This window comes from Apis laboriosa, unplaced genomic scaffold (genome assembly GCF_014066325.1).
Source record: "Apis laboriosa isolate Shangri-la unplaced genomic scaffold, ASM1406632v1 scaffold16_cov148, whole genome shotgun sequence".
Taxonomy (NCBI): Eukaryota; Metazoa; Arthropoda; class Insecta; order Hymenoptera; family Apidae; genus Apis; species Apis laboriosa.
The window spans coordinates 3926681-3940835 of NW_025222129.1; the positions used below are offsets into that span (position 1 = coordinate 3926681).

At 20.9% G+C, this 14155-nt stretch overlaps 4 protein-coding genes across 12 annotated transcripts; 2 read left to right on the forward strand and 2 right to left on the reverse strand.

Annotated features, from left to right (window-relative positions):
* The first annotated feature begins 423 nt into the window (after window positions 1-423).
* Window positions 424-1871, forward strand: LOC122711343 (GDP-fucose protein O-fucosyltransferase 2). Its single transcript, XM_043930052.1, has 5 exons — window positions 424-597; window positions 671-807; window positions 894-1019; window positions 1142-1409; window positions 1476-1871. Exons 1-5 carry the CDS (start codon window positions 455-457, stop codon window positions 1693-1695), a joined length of 894 nt encoding a protein of 297 aa, XP_043785987.1. The 5' UTR covers window positions 424-454; the 3' UTR covers window positions 1696-1871.
* A 16-nt stretch (window positions 1872-1887) lies between these two features.
* LOC122711341 lies at window positions 1888-6291 on the forward strand. Of its 8 annotated transcripts, XM_043930044.1 has the most exons (7): window positions 1888-1907; window positions 2012-2095; window positions 2173-2319; window positions 4096-4236; window positions 4306-4505; window positions 4585-4764; window positions 4844-6291. In XM_043930044.1, exons 3-7 carry the CDS (start codon window positions 2190-2192, stop codon window positions 6182-6184), a joined length of 1992 nt encoding a protein of 663 aa, XP_043785979.1. In that variant the 5' UTR covers window positions 1888-1907; window positions 2012-2095; window positions 2173-2189; the 3' UTR covers window positions 6185-6291. The 8 variants fall into 8 exon arrangements, with proteins under 8 accessions (XP_043785979.1, XP_043785978.1, XP_043785985.1 ...); XM_043930043.1 differs by lacking the exon at window positions 1888-1907 and having other exon boundaries at window positions 1966-2095; XM_043930050.1 differs by lacking the exons at window positions 1888-1907; window positions 2012-2095; window positions 2173-2319 and adding exons at window positions 3584-3729; window positions 3792-3860 and having other exon boundaries at window positions 4040-4236.
* LOC122711344 (biogenesis of lysosome-related organelles complex 1 subunit 6) lies at window positions 2340-3499 on the reverse strand. Its single transcript, XM_043930053.1, has 5 exons — window positions 3317-3499; window positions 3020-3130; window positions 2874-2961; window positions 2658-2744; window positions 2340-2586 (listed from the first exon to the last, which is right to left on the reverse strand). The coding sequence occupies exons 1-5, from the start codon at window positions 3379-3381 to the stop codon at window positions 2470-2472; spliced, it is 468 nt and encodes a 155-aa protein (XP_043785988.1). The 5' UTR covers window positions 3382-3499; the 3' UTR covers window positions 2340-2469.
* Window positions 6292-9678: 3387 nt separating the features above from the next.
* Window positions 9679-12190, reverse strand: LOC122711146 (activating signal cointegrator 1). 2 transcript variants are annotated; one of them, XM_043929631.1, is made up of 10 exons: window positions 12029-12190; window positions 11825-11937; window positions 11639-11757; window positions 11417-11516; window positions 11041-11236; window positions 10676-10979; window positions 10427-10590; window positions 10233-10354; window positions 9897-10091; window positions 9679-9821 (listed from the first exon to the last, which is right to left on the reverse strand). In XM_043929631.1, exons 1-10 carry the CDS (start codon window positions 12094-12096, stop codon window positions 9751-9753), a joined length of 1452 nt encoding a protein of 483 aa, XP_043785566.1. In that variant the 5' UTR covers window positions 12097-12190; the 3' UTR covers window positions 9679-9750. The 2 variants fall into 2 exon arrangements, with proteins under 2 accessions (XP_043785566.1, XP_043785565.1); XM_043929630.1 differs by having other exon boundaries at window positions 11041-11308; window positions 12029-12189.
* Window positions 12191-14155: the final 1965 nt, after the last annotated feature.

Sequence of the window (14155 nt, forward strand, 5' to 3'; positions counted from 1 at the left end):
TAATAGCCCTACTTGATTTAAGAAGGACATAAACTATGTTAACTGAACTATGAATTATAAATATTGTATAAGACGATAAATAATAATTATTATTATCATTATTATAATTATTATTAATTGAATTAAAAAATTGTAATCTACCCATCAACCATTTTCAAATAAGGGAGATTTAAGTCTGTAATTCATGTATAACAAAAATCAAGCTGTACAATGTTGTTGTTTATTGCTGTTGTTTTTTACTATCCTTAATCTTATTATTTGAAAAAAAAAATATTTCGAAAAAGAATTATAAAAATTAAACAATTTTTTAAATATATTGTGAATATAAATTTATTACATATTTATTGGGACTTAAATTATAATTATAATTATAAAATAATTCTTATATTAATATTCAAAAATTGAAGTGCTTTTGATTTATCAATATAAAGAGTATAACCTCAAAATGTAAAATATGTTATTTTTAAGAGTATGGTATTTTGTATTACTTTTAATTAATTTCACACAAATTATTGTGGCAAATAAATTTTGTGACAAATCAGATGAATATGAGGAAACTGATAAATGCAACATTCAATTACGTTACTCACGAAATCGGTTTGAATTTACTTGCTTATAATAAATTTATTATTTATATTAAAATCAATATTTTTATATAATAATTTTTCAGTTACATACTCTATGATGTTAATTCTCCAGAGGGATTTAATCTAAGAAGAGATGTTTTTATTCGTATTGCAGTTTTTATAAAAATTTTAATCAAACAAGAAACAGAATTTAAATGGCAATTAGTATTGCCACCATGGGGTAATATTTAAATACATATTAAATACATTAATAATTTTTCACTATTTTGATTTTATCCATTTATTTTTTACATTCTGTTTTTGTAGGCAACTTGTATCATTGGCGTAGTAAAAATATAGGATTTCAAACACAATTACCTTGGAATCTGTTTTTTGATGTTTTAAGTTTACAAAAATATATACCTGTTATTGAAACATATCAATTTTTACAAGGTATATAATTTTATATATTTAATTATAATTATATATTTAATATAATTATATATTTAATATAATTAAGGTATATAATTTTAATATATTTAATCATAAAGTCAATAAAAACTTAATTTTTTCAGAATATCCTTCAGAAAATAATCAAACTCATCTTGATGTTGTATATATTTTACAAAATGATGAAGAAATGTTCAAGACAGGTATATTTGAAGATAAAAATAAAATAATAAAATGTAATGATAAATCATTACAATTTCATAAAATGAAATCTGAAAAATATGTTGGACATTTTTGGGGATACAATAATATAACTTCTAAAGCTGTTAAATGTGTTATATTTCATGGAATGATATCAAATCTTAAACAAAATCTTAAACCTAATATTTATAGGTAAAAAAATATATTATTTATTTAACAATAATATTTATTACAACTAATTTAATTATTATTGTATAGATCTGTAATGTTTGATCATATGGAAATTGCATTACATGATTTCTATGGTACAAAAGAATATTGGAAAGCTAGACGTAGTATGCGATATAATTCTGAATTATATCATATTGCTAATGAATTTCGAAAATCCTTTTTTAATTCATCAAATAAGTATGATAAAACAGAGCGACCGGATGATTGGACTAAAGAAAAAGTATTTAATTTTTGTTTATATCAATAAAAATGCAAACTAAAAAATAATTTTTTAATTATAGAATAGAAGAAATGCAATTGGAGGTCCTTATTTATCAGTTCATTTAAGAAGACGCGATTTTTTAGTTGGTCGTTCTTTAACAGTACCAACAATAAAATCTGCTGCTTTTCAGTTAAAAAATAAATTACACGAACTTCAATTAAAATTTTTGTTTGTTGCTACAGATGCTACTCAGAAAGGTAAATTATCTCTATTTTATAATGCTTGGAAGTTTATTAATCATATTAATTTATCTAGAATTCAACGAACTCAGAGAATATTTGTCTAATTATACAATTCTTAGATTTATCCCATCAGATTATATATTAAATAAATTTAAAGATGGTGGAATTGCAATTATTGATCAAATAATTTGTTCTTATGCTAGGTAAAACTTAATAATAATATATTTCATTTCTTATATTATAAACAAAAATAATGCATTATGCATGTATTCATTTTTAGATATTTTATAGGAACATATGAATCAACATTTACATTTAGAATACAAGAAGATAGAGAAATCATTGGTTTTCCTACTAAAACAACATTTAATTACTTATGTAGAACTAAGGAGAAATGTAATTCTAATGGGCAATGGGAAATTGTTTGGTAATGTATAAAAATATGTATAAATTATATTAGATAATAAAATCAAATAATTAAATTAAACATATGTTTTACCAAAAATGATATATAAGTACAATCTGTTTTTATATAGTTATGTGTCACTGATATTAATTATTTCTCTTTATTATTGTGTTAGCTTATCATTGGTTTACCAATTAATTCTTGTTCTCGACGAATTTCTTGCTCTCTTTGTTGTTCTCTATTCAAAGCTTCTTTTTGTATTATTTGTTGCAATCTTAATGCTCGTTTCTACATAAAAATAATTTATGTATTTCATAAATAATATTAAAAATATCTATAAAATAATAGATACAACTTACTTTTAATTTGAATGTCCTCTCATGAATAGAAGCCATTTCTTTTTTCATTAAAATTAATTTATTTTGACCAATTTTAATAGTTTGGAACTGTAATATATAATAATATATTTTTTTATGTATTTTATATATTATTTTTTTATATTAAAAATATATAATATATTTTTTCACCTCGTTTAAAATATCATAGGCTAATTAAATTTATATTTAAATACTTACCATATCATTTAGTTTAATATCATCAAAAACATCTTGAAATTTTTTGTTCTCAATTTGCATTTGATTGAGTAAAGTCTCTTGCTTATTTCTAAACAAAAATAATGTGGAATAGAAAGATAAAAAATATCTATGAATCTTTAACTTACTTTACTTCATCAAGTTTTTTTTCAGTTTGTTCCCATTGTACTTGATATTGATTTAAAAATCCTTCAGCTAATTTCTTTACAGCCTCTTTAAAATCTAATTCATTTTCTTCTCTATAAAATTTAAATAAAAAAATTAATTTTTAAATGAAAAAAATTTAAATAAAAGAGTAATATATATTATTATTATTATTATTATTATTATTATAAATATTAATTATGAGTATATAAATATAAATTAAGTAATTCATAATTATTTACAAATAATTATAAAATAATAAATAATGAGAAATAGGTTACCTATTGTGTTTTTCAATTTCTGATTGAAGTTTCCTTGCTTCTGCTTCTTCCATATCTGTCATCATTTTTTATTTTGAGTTTTATTATTATTATTATTCAGTAAATTATACTATGCAAAAATTTATTTGAATTTAATAAATAATATTTATTATGAGTTTAACATTTTGTCACATCAACATAGTTTAATAAATTTGAAATATGTCTACTATCTTTATACATAAATTTTAGTATCGATATTTCTTTCTAGTATATGTTTCATGCTTATGAACTTAACTCGAACATAACCAAGAAAAAAGTTGTAAAGAAAAATATTTATTGTTTATGAAGTGGAATATGTTTTTAAAATCTAATAATAAATTTGATGAACGTTTTTATCTGATATGGAGCATTTTCCAAATAGAAAATATATTATGGTAGCTCTTGTGTGTGAAATAAACACTGTAGCAGTGCTTCTAAATATAGGATTTATTTTTAGGTTGGAGCTAGCCATAGTTTGAATCAAGAATTTAATCTAAAACTGCATTTCTAGACAGTTTTATAGTAGGTGTGAAAAATTTCTATTTCTGAATGACATTTTTAGTCTAATCTTTGTTTTTTGCTAATTTTGAATTTATATAATATTTGATCAATTAAATATCAAAATTTTAAGTTTTTTGCATTAAACATATAAAAGTTTTTTTTTAAATGTCTTGTTTGTATAAAATAACTTAAACAATTTTATAGGTGAATATTAGAAATGTAGAGGATACAAGTGAACAGAAATATATATTTTTTTACAGTGATAAAAATGGCAAATGACTTAATAATAAAAGGTAAAGATAAATTACAAGAAATTAGCATGAAATTAGAACAGAGCCATTTAGTTTATCTACAAACAGATGACAGTCCATTAAAATTACAACAACGTCATAAACTTGAAGGTAAATATATAAAAAATAAATATAAACATCTTAAGTATAAGAAATTTTATTAATTTTTTTCTATTTTAGGTTTTATTAAAGAGTATCTTTGTTTTGTTCCAAATGAAAATAAATATATATTTCAAGAAACTGCAGATATATTGCACAGATCAGCAGCTACATTGCAAGATTTTAGTGGATATAGAGCTGCAACTGCCTGGAGTGCTATTTCTTTATATGCTGCTAATCTTTTGGCACAACCTTGGAGAAGAGAATATAGAACATTAAGAGTTAATATTTTTGTAATCTCTCTTATATCATTTTTCAAGATTATGAAATAATAAAATTAATTAGTTGCTTTCATGTTAGACTTATAGTGGATATTATAAACATGAAGTAGAAGCAAATTTAATAGGAGCAGAATTAATGTTTGAACAAATGGGATATAAACATACAGGATTGGGAATACTCACTTTGGAAGGTCCTATTGATCCTGATAAAGTATCCAGTGTAAGCAGAGATGCAATAGTTGCTTTTGTTGAATGTCAGGTAAAAAATTTATTACAATATATAAATATATATTTTTGTAAATAAATTAATTTAATTTAAGTTTCAATTTTAAATGTAGATTTTGAAACAAATATGGGAGAATGTTTCACAAAATTATAGTATCTCATGGTTAGAAGTTTTAGAATTTCGAGAAAATCATGTTGGTACACCAGAACAAGCGATTAGAGCATTAAATTTCCGTTTCCTTGAAAAAATGCATCAAAGTCGAACAAAAACAGAAAATTATAGAGATTATCATTATCCGCAAAATACATGTGTAGATGCATCGCCGTCAATACCTTATCATATTATGCCTCCTAGTTATAACATACCAATGCCTACTTGTCAGTCAGATTATAGATATATCGAAAATACAAATTCGATACCAGGAACATACAAATATTTTCAACCGGTGGATCATGGTTTTGGAAATCGTTGTAGTGCCTATGGTTGTTTACCACATGGTAATAAATATTTAACTGGAGTCAATCCTTATTATACTACAATGCCAGGATATACAAGAGTACCAACGGGTAGATTAATTGAACTTGATATGCCTGTTTCTGTTGCAAATTATGATAAACTTCACAATCGGAAGATGCCCCACCGAATATCAAATTTGGAAGAAATAGATTTTTATAGAAGACAATCTAACGATGGAGATCATTATGATTGCGGGAGAATTGATAAAAAGTCTGCAAAATCAGGCAGTGAAAAAAACAATTGTGATTCTTGGGACTTTGTATACAGAAATTTAGAAAGTTTAGGCTATTCTAAAGATCTTGGTGATCGAGAAGATATTTTACATAAACGAGAATTTGATTCTCGATTGAATAAACAAAAATCATTTAAACAAAATGATAGGGATGAAATACATAGTATACATCGTTTTGAAAAAAGAAAAAGTGGAAGAACCGATATGAATGAAATTGATTCATCTATAACAAATGGTCGACATCATTATCACGACACATTACCTTTTAAAAAAAAGTCTTCTTCCTTTGACTTAATGGATTCTAATAGATATCACGATGTATCTTCAGAAAGTCATTTATCTTCATATAATAAAGAAAAAAGATATGATAGTCAAACACTTCCAATTCAACGTTCTCATCGATCAGTAGATCAAATTGTAAAAATTGCAGACACATTAAAAAATTTAGAACTTTCTCAAACAGAAACAAAAAATGAGATAAAAAATGGAAGTATGAATTGGAACTGTGCTACTTGCACATATCTCAATTCTTCATCAAAAGAAATTTGCGAAATGTGTGGAAAATCTAGGCATAAAGGAAATGAAGATAAGCCATTAGCAAGTGGCGGAAAAGAATGTCCACGATGTACGTTAGTAAATGAGAAAAATGTGTCAATCTGTGATGCTTGTGGTATCAGTTTAAAAGATTCACCTACTTATATTTAGATATTTAACTATTTGAAACAAATCATTACATTATTTTTTATACAATCAACGACATTTGATTAAATAGTGAAAATATTTTATTAATATTATTTTAGATTCATCCTTAAATAATTATATTCTTTACTCTATATTTTTATTATAATTCTAATGAAACTATACAAATTTTAAGGAATCATTTATTTAATAAACATAAAAATATTTATGTTTTATAGAAAAAATTATTCATTTTATGTTCTATTAATTAATTGCTTTTAATAATTATAATATGGAAAAATTCTTATCATAGAAACTTTTGTTAAAAAATACTTTGTTATAAAATAATATTTTGTTAAAAAATATTTTGTTATAAAATAATTTGTTATATATAAAAAAATTTATAAGAATTTATAAGAAATATTCTGAAGGAATGGAAGAAATTCAAATGATAAAGAATAAAAAAAAAAGAAATATTCAAATAAGGAAATAGTTAGAAAAATAAATAGAAATGTTTATTATTCGTTCTTTTAAAAAACAAAGATAATTATATTCAAATAATAATAAAAACCTAATTATACAAAGAAAAGATAAAATAGATAAGAAAAGATATCTTTGAATTTGAATTGTTGTTTTGAATACAAATAATTCTACAATACAAATTATATAAATTATATAACAAAAAACACCTATTATTAAAAGAGAAAGAAAGAAAAAAAAAGAACCATGTTTGTTTGTCCACTATAAAATAATAGATTTGAATTTCTAAATTCAAAAAAAAAAATTACATGAATATCTAAATATTTTTATGAAAAGAAATATAATTTATATGATAGATATTTATTTTATTATTATGACTTTAAAAAGCAGGAAAAAATTTTATCTTATAAATAATATAGAAGAGTATTTATATTTGAATTATTTATAAATTATGAAAGGATGGCAAGATGCAAAAAATATCTTGAAATATTGAAATCAGTTAAAATTTTTAATTTAATGAATTAAATTTTGAAAAAAATTGAAAAAAGTTAAAATTTTTAATTTAATGAATTAAATTTTAAATAATATTAGATATTTCAATATAATGCTGTCCTATAACTAATTAAAAATTATTAAAATGATATTAAAGAAAATAAGAAATAAACTATATAAATTGATTGATATTATCATTGGATTTAAACATAATTAAAAATATTTACACATATCTTAAGAAATTTGCACGAATAATCGTCAATTTCAATCTTATATATATTATGTTATAAATACTATAAAAATTAGGATATAAAAAGTACTATAATTTTATCTATAACATATTGTATCAATATCAAATCTCATCTTTCAAATTATAAACAAAAATAGTGGACATATAAGATATTGATAAAGTATATTTGTTATAAAAATATTATTTTTTTTATTTTATTTATTATTTTACATGTACATTTATTATATGTTTATTCAATAACATAATATCTTTCTATAAAACATGAATATTTTTATACTAAATTATTGCCTAAAATAAATGAGTATAATTTCATTAAATAGTTTATAAGTATAGAAAAATAGAATATATTAATTTGAAGTTTAATTCAAAATAATATTAAAAAAATATTATTATATTTAATCTTTAATCAAGTATTGCGGATTGTATATCAAAAATCAAAGAAAAAGAAATGGTGAGTATATTTTCTAGATACTCAATATCGTCCTAATAAAAATATTGAAAATATTTGAAAAAAAAAATGTTAATACTTATAGTGCTAATAATAGCTAATATAAGTAATAACAATTTTTGCCTTTATTTAGAGAAAAATTTCAAAGTTTATTATTTTATTGATGATATTGTTTAAGTTTAGAATTTCTTAAAACAAATAATAAAAATATAAAATTATTTATTTGAAGTTTTTTGAGTAGACTTGTGATATGGATACATTAATATTACAATAGTATTATTATATTATGATGGCCTATTATTTGTTTGAAGAAAAATAAAAAAGAACATAGATTTTTAAATGAAATCTATTTAAATGAAATAAAGATTAATTTTAATAAATATTCTTTATTAATATATACTTATTTTTTATTTTAATTTTTACAATTAGAAATATATTATTGATTTAATTTGATGATATTTACATATATATATAAATTAAGTTAATAAAATTATTATCAATAATAGCCTAAATAGTTTATAATGTAAAAAAATTATATAAAAGTTATTTATTATATACAACATGTATGTATATTGTATCCATAGCAAAAACTCAAAAACTTATATTTAAAAAAAAAATGATATATTAATTCTATTGGAATGTTATTTAGAAACCAAATGTTGAAGTATATTGTATAATACATATATATGTGTACATATATACACATATAGTATAAAATTATAACTTATTAATTAATAACTTATAATTTTTATTTAAACTTTTGTAACAGAATTAAAGAAATATTAAATATGATAAAAAATGTTATTACAATTAGAAATATATATTATTTTAAATTAAAGAAAAAAAGAAATATTAATATTATTTCTCATTTTATGATAATTGGTCTTATTGGAAAAATAAAAGAAAAATAGATATCAATATATTTGTTATTTAAATCATTTTTTATTAATTGGACAATATTGCTATAGAATCATAATACTTGTGTACCTTTAGGAAACAAATATAAATTACATGATAATTAATAGAATGCACAGTATACAGATTAATAAATATGTAATTTATATCTATATATTTTATCAGTATGCAATTATTTCAATTTAAAAATTGTGCAATTGTTAATTTTGTACTAAAATTTATTTAATATAGTTTAATATTTATTTATACATTCCTAATACATCATTTCATGGAATGATTTAATATACGTTGTTTTTGGAATTTTATTTCTACATTATTCGAATTAGTATTATATATTACTTATTATTTATAATTAATTAATTATTCTTACATATAATGATGTTATATTTTAATTTATTGAAGTTGTTATAACAGATAAATTTTTAAAGCTTTTTAGTATAAATTATATTGTAAGAAATAATATGTTTTAAAACTTGTAAACATTTCTTCAAAATTTAGAAGTTAATAAATTTGTTATTATCTTTGAAATATTCTTAAATCTAAATTTTAAAATTTATAAGAAATTTTAAAGTAATATATTTCGATAAAAAATGTTCCATTCAAACATATATAGACTGTTTGAATATAAAAATGACTTTACTAAAATCTACTTTTAACATTTATGAAAGTCTGATATTTTAATGGAAATAAGAGAAAACATCTAATATTTTTTCATTGAATGCACGTAGAAAAAAAACATTTAATATAAAAAATAAATAAATATATGTCATACAATAGCAATTGTAATACATTGCAAGCTATATGTACATTGTATTATATTCTATTATGTACAAATAATAAATAATATTTAATATAGAAAATGTGCAAAATATTTATTTTTTGAACTTTGAAATCCATTAAAAATGTGTAATATTATGCATTATTTTTAACTTATTCATATAATTCACAATTCTTATTTATAACAAAAAACGCAATATATATATTTGATTTATATTATATATAAATATTTTATTTTATATTCTTTGAAAATTTTTCTAATATTTTTAAAGCAGCTTGATGAATTTTCCGATTAAGTTTATCTATAAATTATAAAAAAATCGTTAAAATTATATCTGATCAAAAACAAAAAAGACTAAAATCGAAGAAATACTTACAAATTTTATGATTTCCTTGTATTGGAAATTTAATTGGTAATGTTAAAAAATTTTCACATATAAAAACATAAGGACTATCATTACTTTCTCCTTCTGGATAACATTTTTTATATTCATCTTGAGGTAGAACATCAACGATTGTTACGCATCCTAATAAACAACTAGTTGGATAAATTTCAGGAAATTTTAGTTTTTCTGTAAAATATTTATATAATTACTATAATATATACTATACAGAGTATTTTAAAATTAATGTTAAGAATTGACTAAGTTTATAAAAAAAAAGTTTGAAATTTTCTTTATAATTAAAATTGAAATTTTTTAATTGATACTAACCATTTTTTAAAACACGATAGTATTGTTCTACATTTGAGATTTCTTCTCTAGTTGGTGTTTTGGATGTTGCAGCTATCCATAATCTTCCTCTATGTGATGAATACCATGAACGACCTTCATGACTGTAACAATATTATAATATTTAAGAAGATAGTATATTAAATCTTAATTTGTTTACAAAATTATGATTTTACATTTTTATTCCAGATACTAATAAAGATGCATAAGGTTGATGCATGCTTAAACATAAACCAAGATCAGACATTTCTAAATATTCTTTATCTTGAATAATATTTTTTGTTTTTGAAGAAATTTTTGCTATTGATGTTCGTAGATTAGCTACACTTGATCCTATATACTGTACAATAATAGTTCAATATTACTTTTTTCACATAATAATAATACTAATATATATATAAAAGTTTTTTAATAAATATTTTTACCATTGGATGTTTAAATTCTATATTTGGACAAACATTACTAATTTCAAATTCATTGAATGATTCAGAAATATCTTGTAACTGTTCTTCACTGAATTCAAAATCTTCTTCAACTAAATTCTCTTCAATTATTCTACCTGTGAAATCTAAGATTGCATAAATTTTTTTATCTAAATGAGACATATGCTTCTTTTTATTTTTTTGTTCTTCTAAAGTTCGTAATTTTTCTCTTTGTTCAGCTGTGAACCATATATTATTTGATTGATAATAATCACATTCGTCATCAATTACTTTTGTGCCTTGTATTCTGTAAATTATTATAATTATAATTTGATCTTTATATAAAAAAATAATATAATGTATTATACCCATTACGATCATATTCCAAAAGTTTGTCTCTCTGTTTTATTGATTCTTCTAGATTTTTATTAGGTTTTTGATTCATCAATTTATTGTATAATTGATCACCTTGTTTAGTGTTACTAGATAAAATAGTTTGTTCTTTTTCAGAACATACAAGTTCTCCACAAAAAAAACAAGGGCCAGCTCCTTCTTGAGCACAAACTATTCTACCACAATTAAGACAATTATTAATTAATGTATGTCTCTTTGCTTCACAATCACATTTGTATCTACCTGTTAATAAAATAAAAATAAAATGTTTTTATATTATTTTTAATATTATATAATAATTTATCAATATTAATATTACATAATAATCTAGCATTTTAATATATGAAATACCTTTTAATAAAATTTCTCTATTTTTACCATCTTGGGAATATATACTTTCAAATTTAGGTTTTTTTTTTTCCAGCTTTTCTACTTTTACATTTTCTTGTATCTAAATAAATAATATTTAATCTTAATCTATGGTATAATAATCATAATAATCTAATATAAATAATCATAATAATCATCAGTTATAAATTTAAAATAAAATATTTAAATAACATGACAATATACCTGTTTATTTTCTTTATATTCTTTTGATTTTACTTTTCCTTTTTTTTTTTCATTTTGCTTTTTTTTTCCATTGTCCATATCATCTTCTTTTTTGCATTTAGCTTGATCTTTAATTAAAGCTGAAATAGCATTATAAAATAGTAAAAAATATTAAATGATTTAATTATAAATAATAAATATAAAAACCTTGTTGTTTCTTGAAATCTGTGATAAATTGTCTATGCTTTCCATTAGTATAATCTAAAAAAGATCGCATATAATCATCTAAATCTCTTTCATTTTGTATTTGCATCATATATCTGAAAGAAATGCATGATATATAAATTATTATAAAATATTATCATTTATACAAGTGAATATTATAGTTTCATTGTACTATAATCTACTTACTGTACTATTTCGTTTGTTACTGGAAAATCTAAAATTTGAGATAAATTTTCACAAATCCAATCTTCCATTTTTGCAAAATTATTAAAATAATAGCCTAAAAAAATTAAAGATATTATCTAGTTACTTGCAAGCGTAAAATTAATAATTGATTCGTGAGCAAAGTTGACGAGCATGCTATCCCTTCCACTAAAAGTATTTCAATTCTTCTGTGGCAAAATATGTCACGTGATTAGAATTTCTGCCAAAGCCAAGCGTTGTAAGCCATCATGTCACGTGATGTGAGGATAATGTGACGTCACATATTCTCTTGCAGAAATTCGCTACAGGGGAATTGAGCCACTTTTAGATAGAGGGCGTATCACTATATATGAAATTAACTTGATGTTTAAATATTTAAAGCATGCGCATTAAGCATATATTACATATTATAATATATAATATATATATTTCATATTATAAAGAATATTTTAATCTCTATTAAATTTGCAATTTAAATATAATTTTTCTTTTTTTTGAAAAATAGGAAGAATAGTTTTTCAGAATAGGAAGTGATTTTCCAGAATAGTTTTTGGAATCTTTTTATTTAAAATATAGTTTCTGTATTTGAATTTAATTTTATATCAAATTAAAATGTACCAATATATCTATAAATAAAATTTTTTAAAAAACTTATATATCTTAAGTTTAATTTAAATTTAATTTAAATAATTTTTGTTAAATTATGATGACGATATTACTTTTTCAATGTGAATGTAATCTTGATCATAAATATGATCATAAATGTAAATTTCATAATTTAATATGTTAAAATGGATTAAAAAATATATATAATAATAAATATAAAGTAATAATATAATATATTAATAAGAAATAAAAATAAAATTAATTTAAAGTAAAAATTCTCATTAAAATTTTATATTTTCTAGATGTTTGTGTTACGGAGTTTAAAAAATACGTAGATTAACGCAAGGCCTTCGAAACATTTAACAAACGGATCTTCCTGCAGTTAAATTTGCATAGCCAGTCGTTTATACGTCGACAATCATGTATTCGTGCACATATGAGCTGAGTTTCAATTTTTGCTGGTGTTACATAACAATTACTGATACTTACCACAATTGATATCATCGCGTTTCATATATCTATTTCCATTTAATCATATTGGTACTTTTATTAATCATATTAGTATTTTTATTAAAATTTATTATATGGTATTATAGATATTTAATCATTATGGATAAATTTTTTTTTAAAATTTTTTAGAAATGTAACTATTCTTATTCTATTCGTTGTTGAAAACAATCTAATACTTTTTTTTGAAGAATTATACATAAGTAGTGAACCAAATATTAAGTAAGATAAAGAAAAATATAATTAAAAAGGAATAAGAAAAAAGACATATATTTGCATTTGTTGTATAAAGCAAGTAATTTTTCATTCTTTAATTCCTTTCCTTTACTAAAGAAGAAACCCTTGAAATTCTTAAAAATATATTCTAAAATTTTTTTTACTCTTTAATCCGTAATATAATTCGAGATAGCAACAACAGAAATTACAATTTAAAATTGTTGTATGTACTTAGACAAGACAATATAAATAAGTCGTATCATGAATTATTCTATTAAAATGAATCACAATATATTGTAATTTCATTTCACTGAGAATATATCAAAATGTATGCATATATAATATAAGAAAATACATTAAAATATATTACATATATTAAAGAAAATATATTATTAAAATATATTAAATATTTTATAATATAATAATTATTAAATTTTTTATTATAATATAATAATTTTATTATAATAAATATTATAATATTTAAATTTTATTATAATATAATAATTATATAATTTTACAATATTTCTTTTCATGCAAAAACGATTGAAAAGGACTAAATAACATATATTATGATTATTAGTTGTTCGAGCCATGTTATTAACCTATTAAATGATAAAAGCTTCTTGTACAATGAACTTTCTATATCATTCTGCATCGGGATCATTTGATAATTACTTTCAATCAACGGTTTTATTTAGACGGATGCTGTTCAAAGGCATCTTCATTATTCGCACATATAATACACGAATTATACTATAATAAATCCGAATGATTTCAACA

Excerpts from the sequence above, each read along its gene's own strand:
- LOC122711341 (XM_043930044.1), top strand. The coding sequence starts at position 2,190 with ATGAATCAACATTTACATTTAGAATACAAGAAGATAGAGAAATCATTG. Across the intron at positions 2,320-4,095 it reads GGGCAATGGGAAATTGTTTG|TGATAAAAATGGCAAATGAC; the intron begins GTAATGTATAAA and ends ATTTTTTTACAG. Across the intron at positions 4,765-4,843 it reads TTGCTTTTGTTGAATGTCAG|ATTTTGAAACAAATATGGGA; the intron begins GTAAAAAATTTA and ends TTTTAAATGTAG.
- LOC122711343 (XM_043930052.1), top strand. The coding sequence starts at position 455 with ATGTTATTTTTAAGAGTATGGTATTTTGTATTACTTTTAATTAATTTC. Across the intron at positions 808-893 it reads ATTAGTATTGCCACCATGGG|GCAACTTGTATCATTGGCGT; the intron begins GTAATATTTAAA and ends CTGTTTTTGTAG. Across the intron at positions 1,020-1,141 it reads AACATATCAATTTTTACAAG|AATATCCTTCAGAAAATAAT; the intron begins GTATATAATTTT and ends TAATTTTTTCAG.
- LOC122711344 (XM_043930053.1), bottom strand. The coding sequence starts at position 3,381 with ATGATGACAGATATGGAAGAAGCAGAAGCAAGGAAACTTCAATCAGAA. Across the intron at positions 2,962-3,019 it reads AAAAAACTTGATGAAGTAAA|AAATAAGCAAGAGACTTTAC; the intron begins GTAAGTTAAAGA and ends ATTTTTGTTTAG. Across the intron at positions 2,745-2,873 it reads ATATTAAACTAAATGATATG|TTCCAAACTATTAAAATTGG; the intron begins GTAAGTATTTAA and ends TATATATTACAG.
- LOC122711146 (XM_043929630.1), bottom strand. The coding sequence starts at position 12,096 with ATGGAAGATTGGATTTGTGAAAATTTATCTCAAATTTTAGATTTTCCA. Across the intron at positions 10,980-11,040 it reads TTGGAATATGATCGTAATGG|AATACAAGGCACAAAAGTAA; the intron begins GTATAATACATT and ends AATAATTTACAG. Across the intron at positions 10,355-10,426 it reads TTAGTATCTGGAATAAAAAT|TCATGAAGGTCGTTCATGGT; the intron begins GTAAAATCATAA and ends ATATTGTTACAG.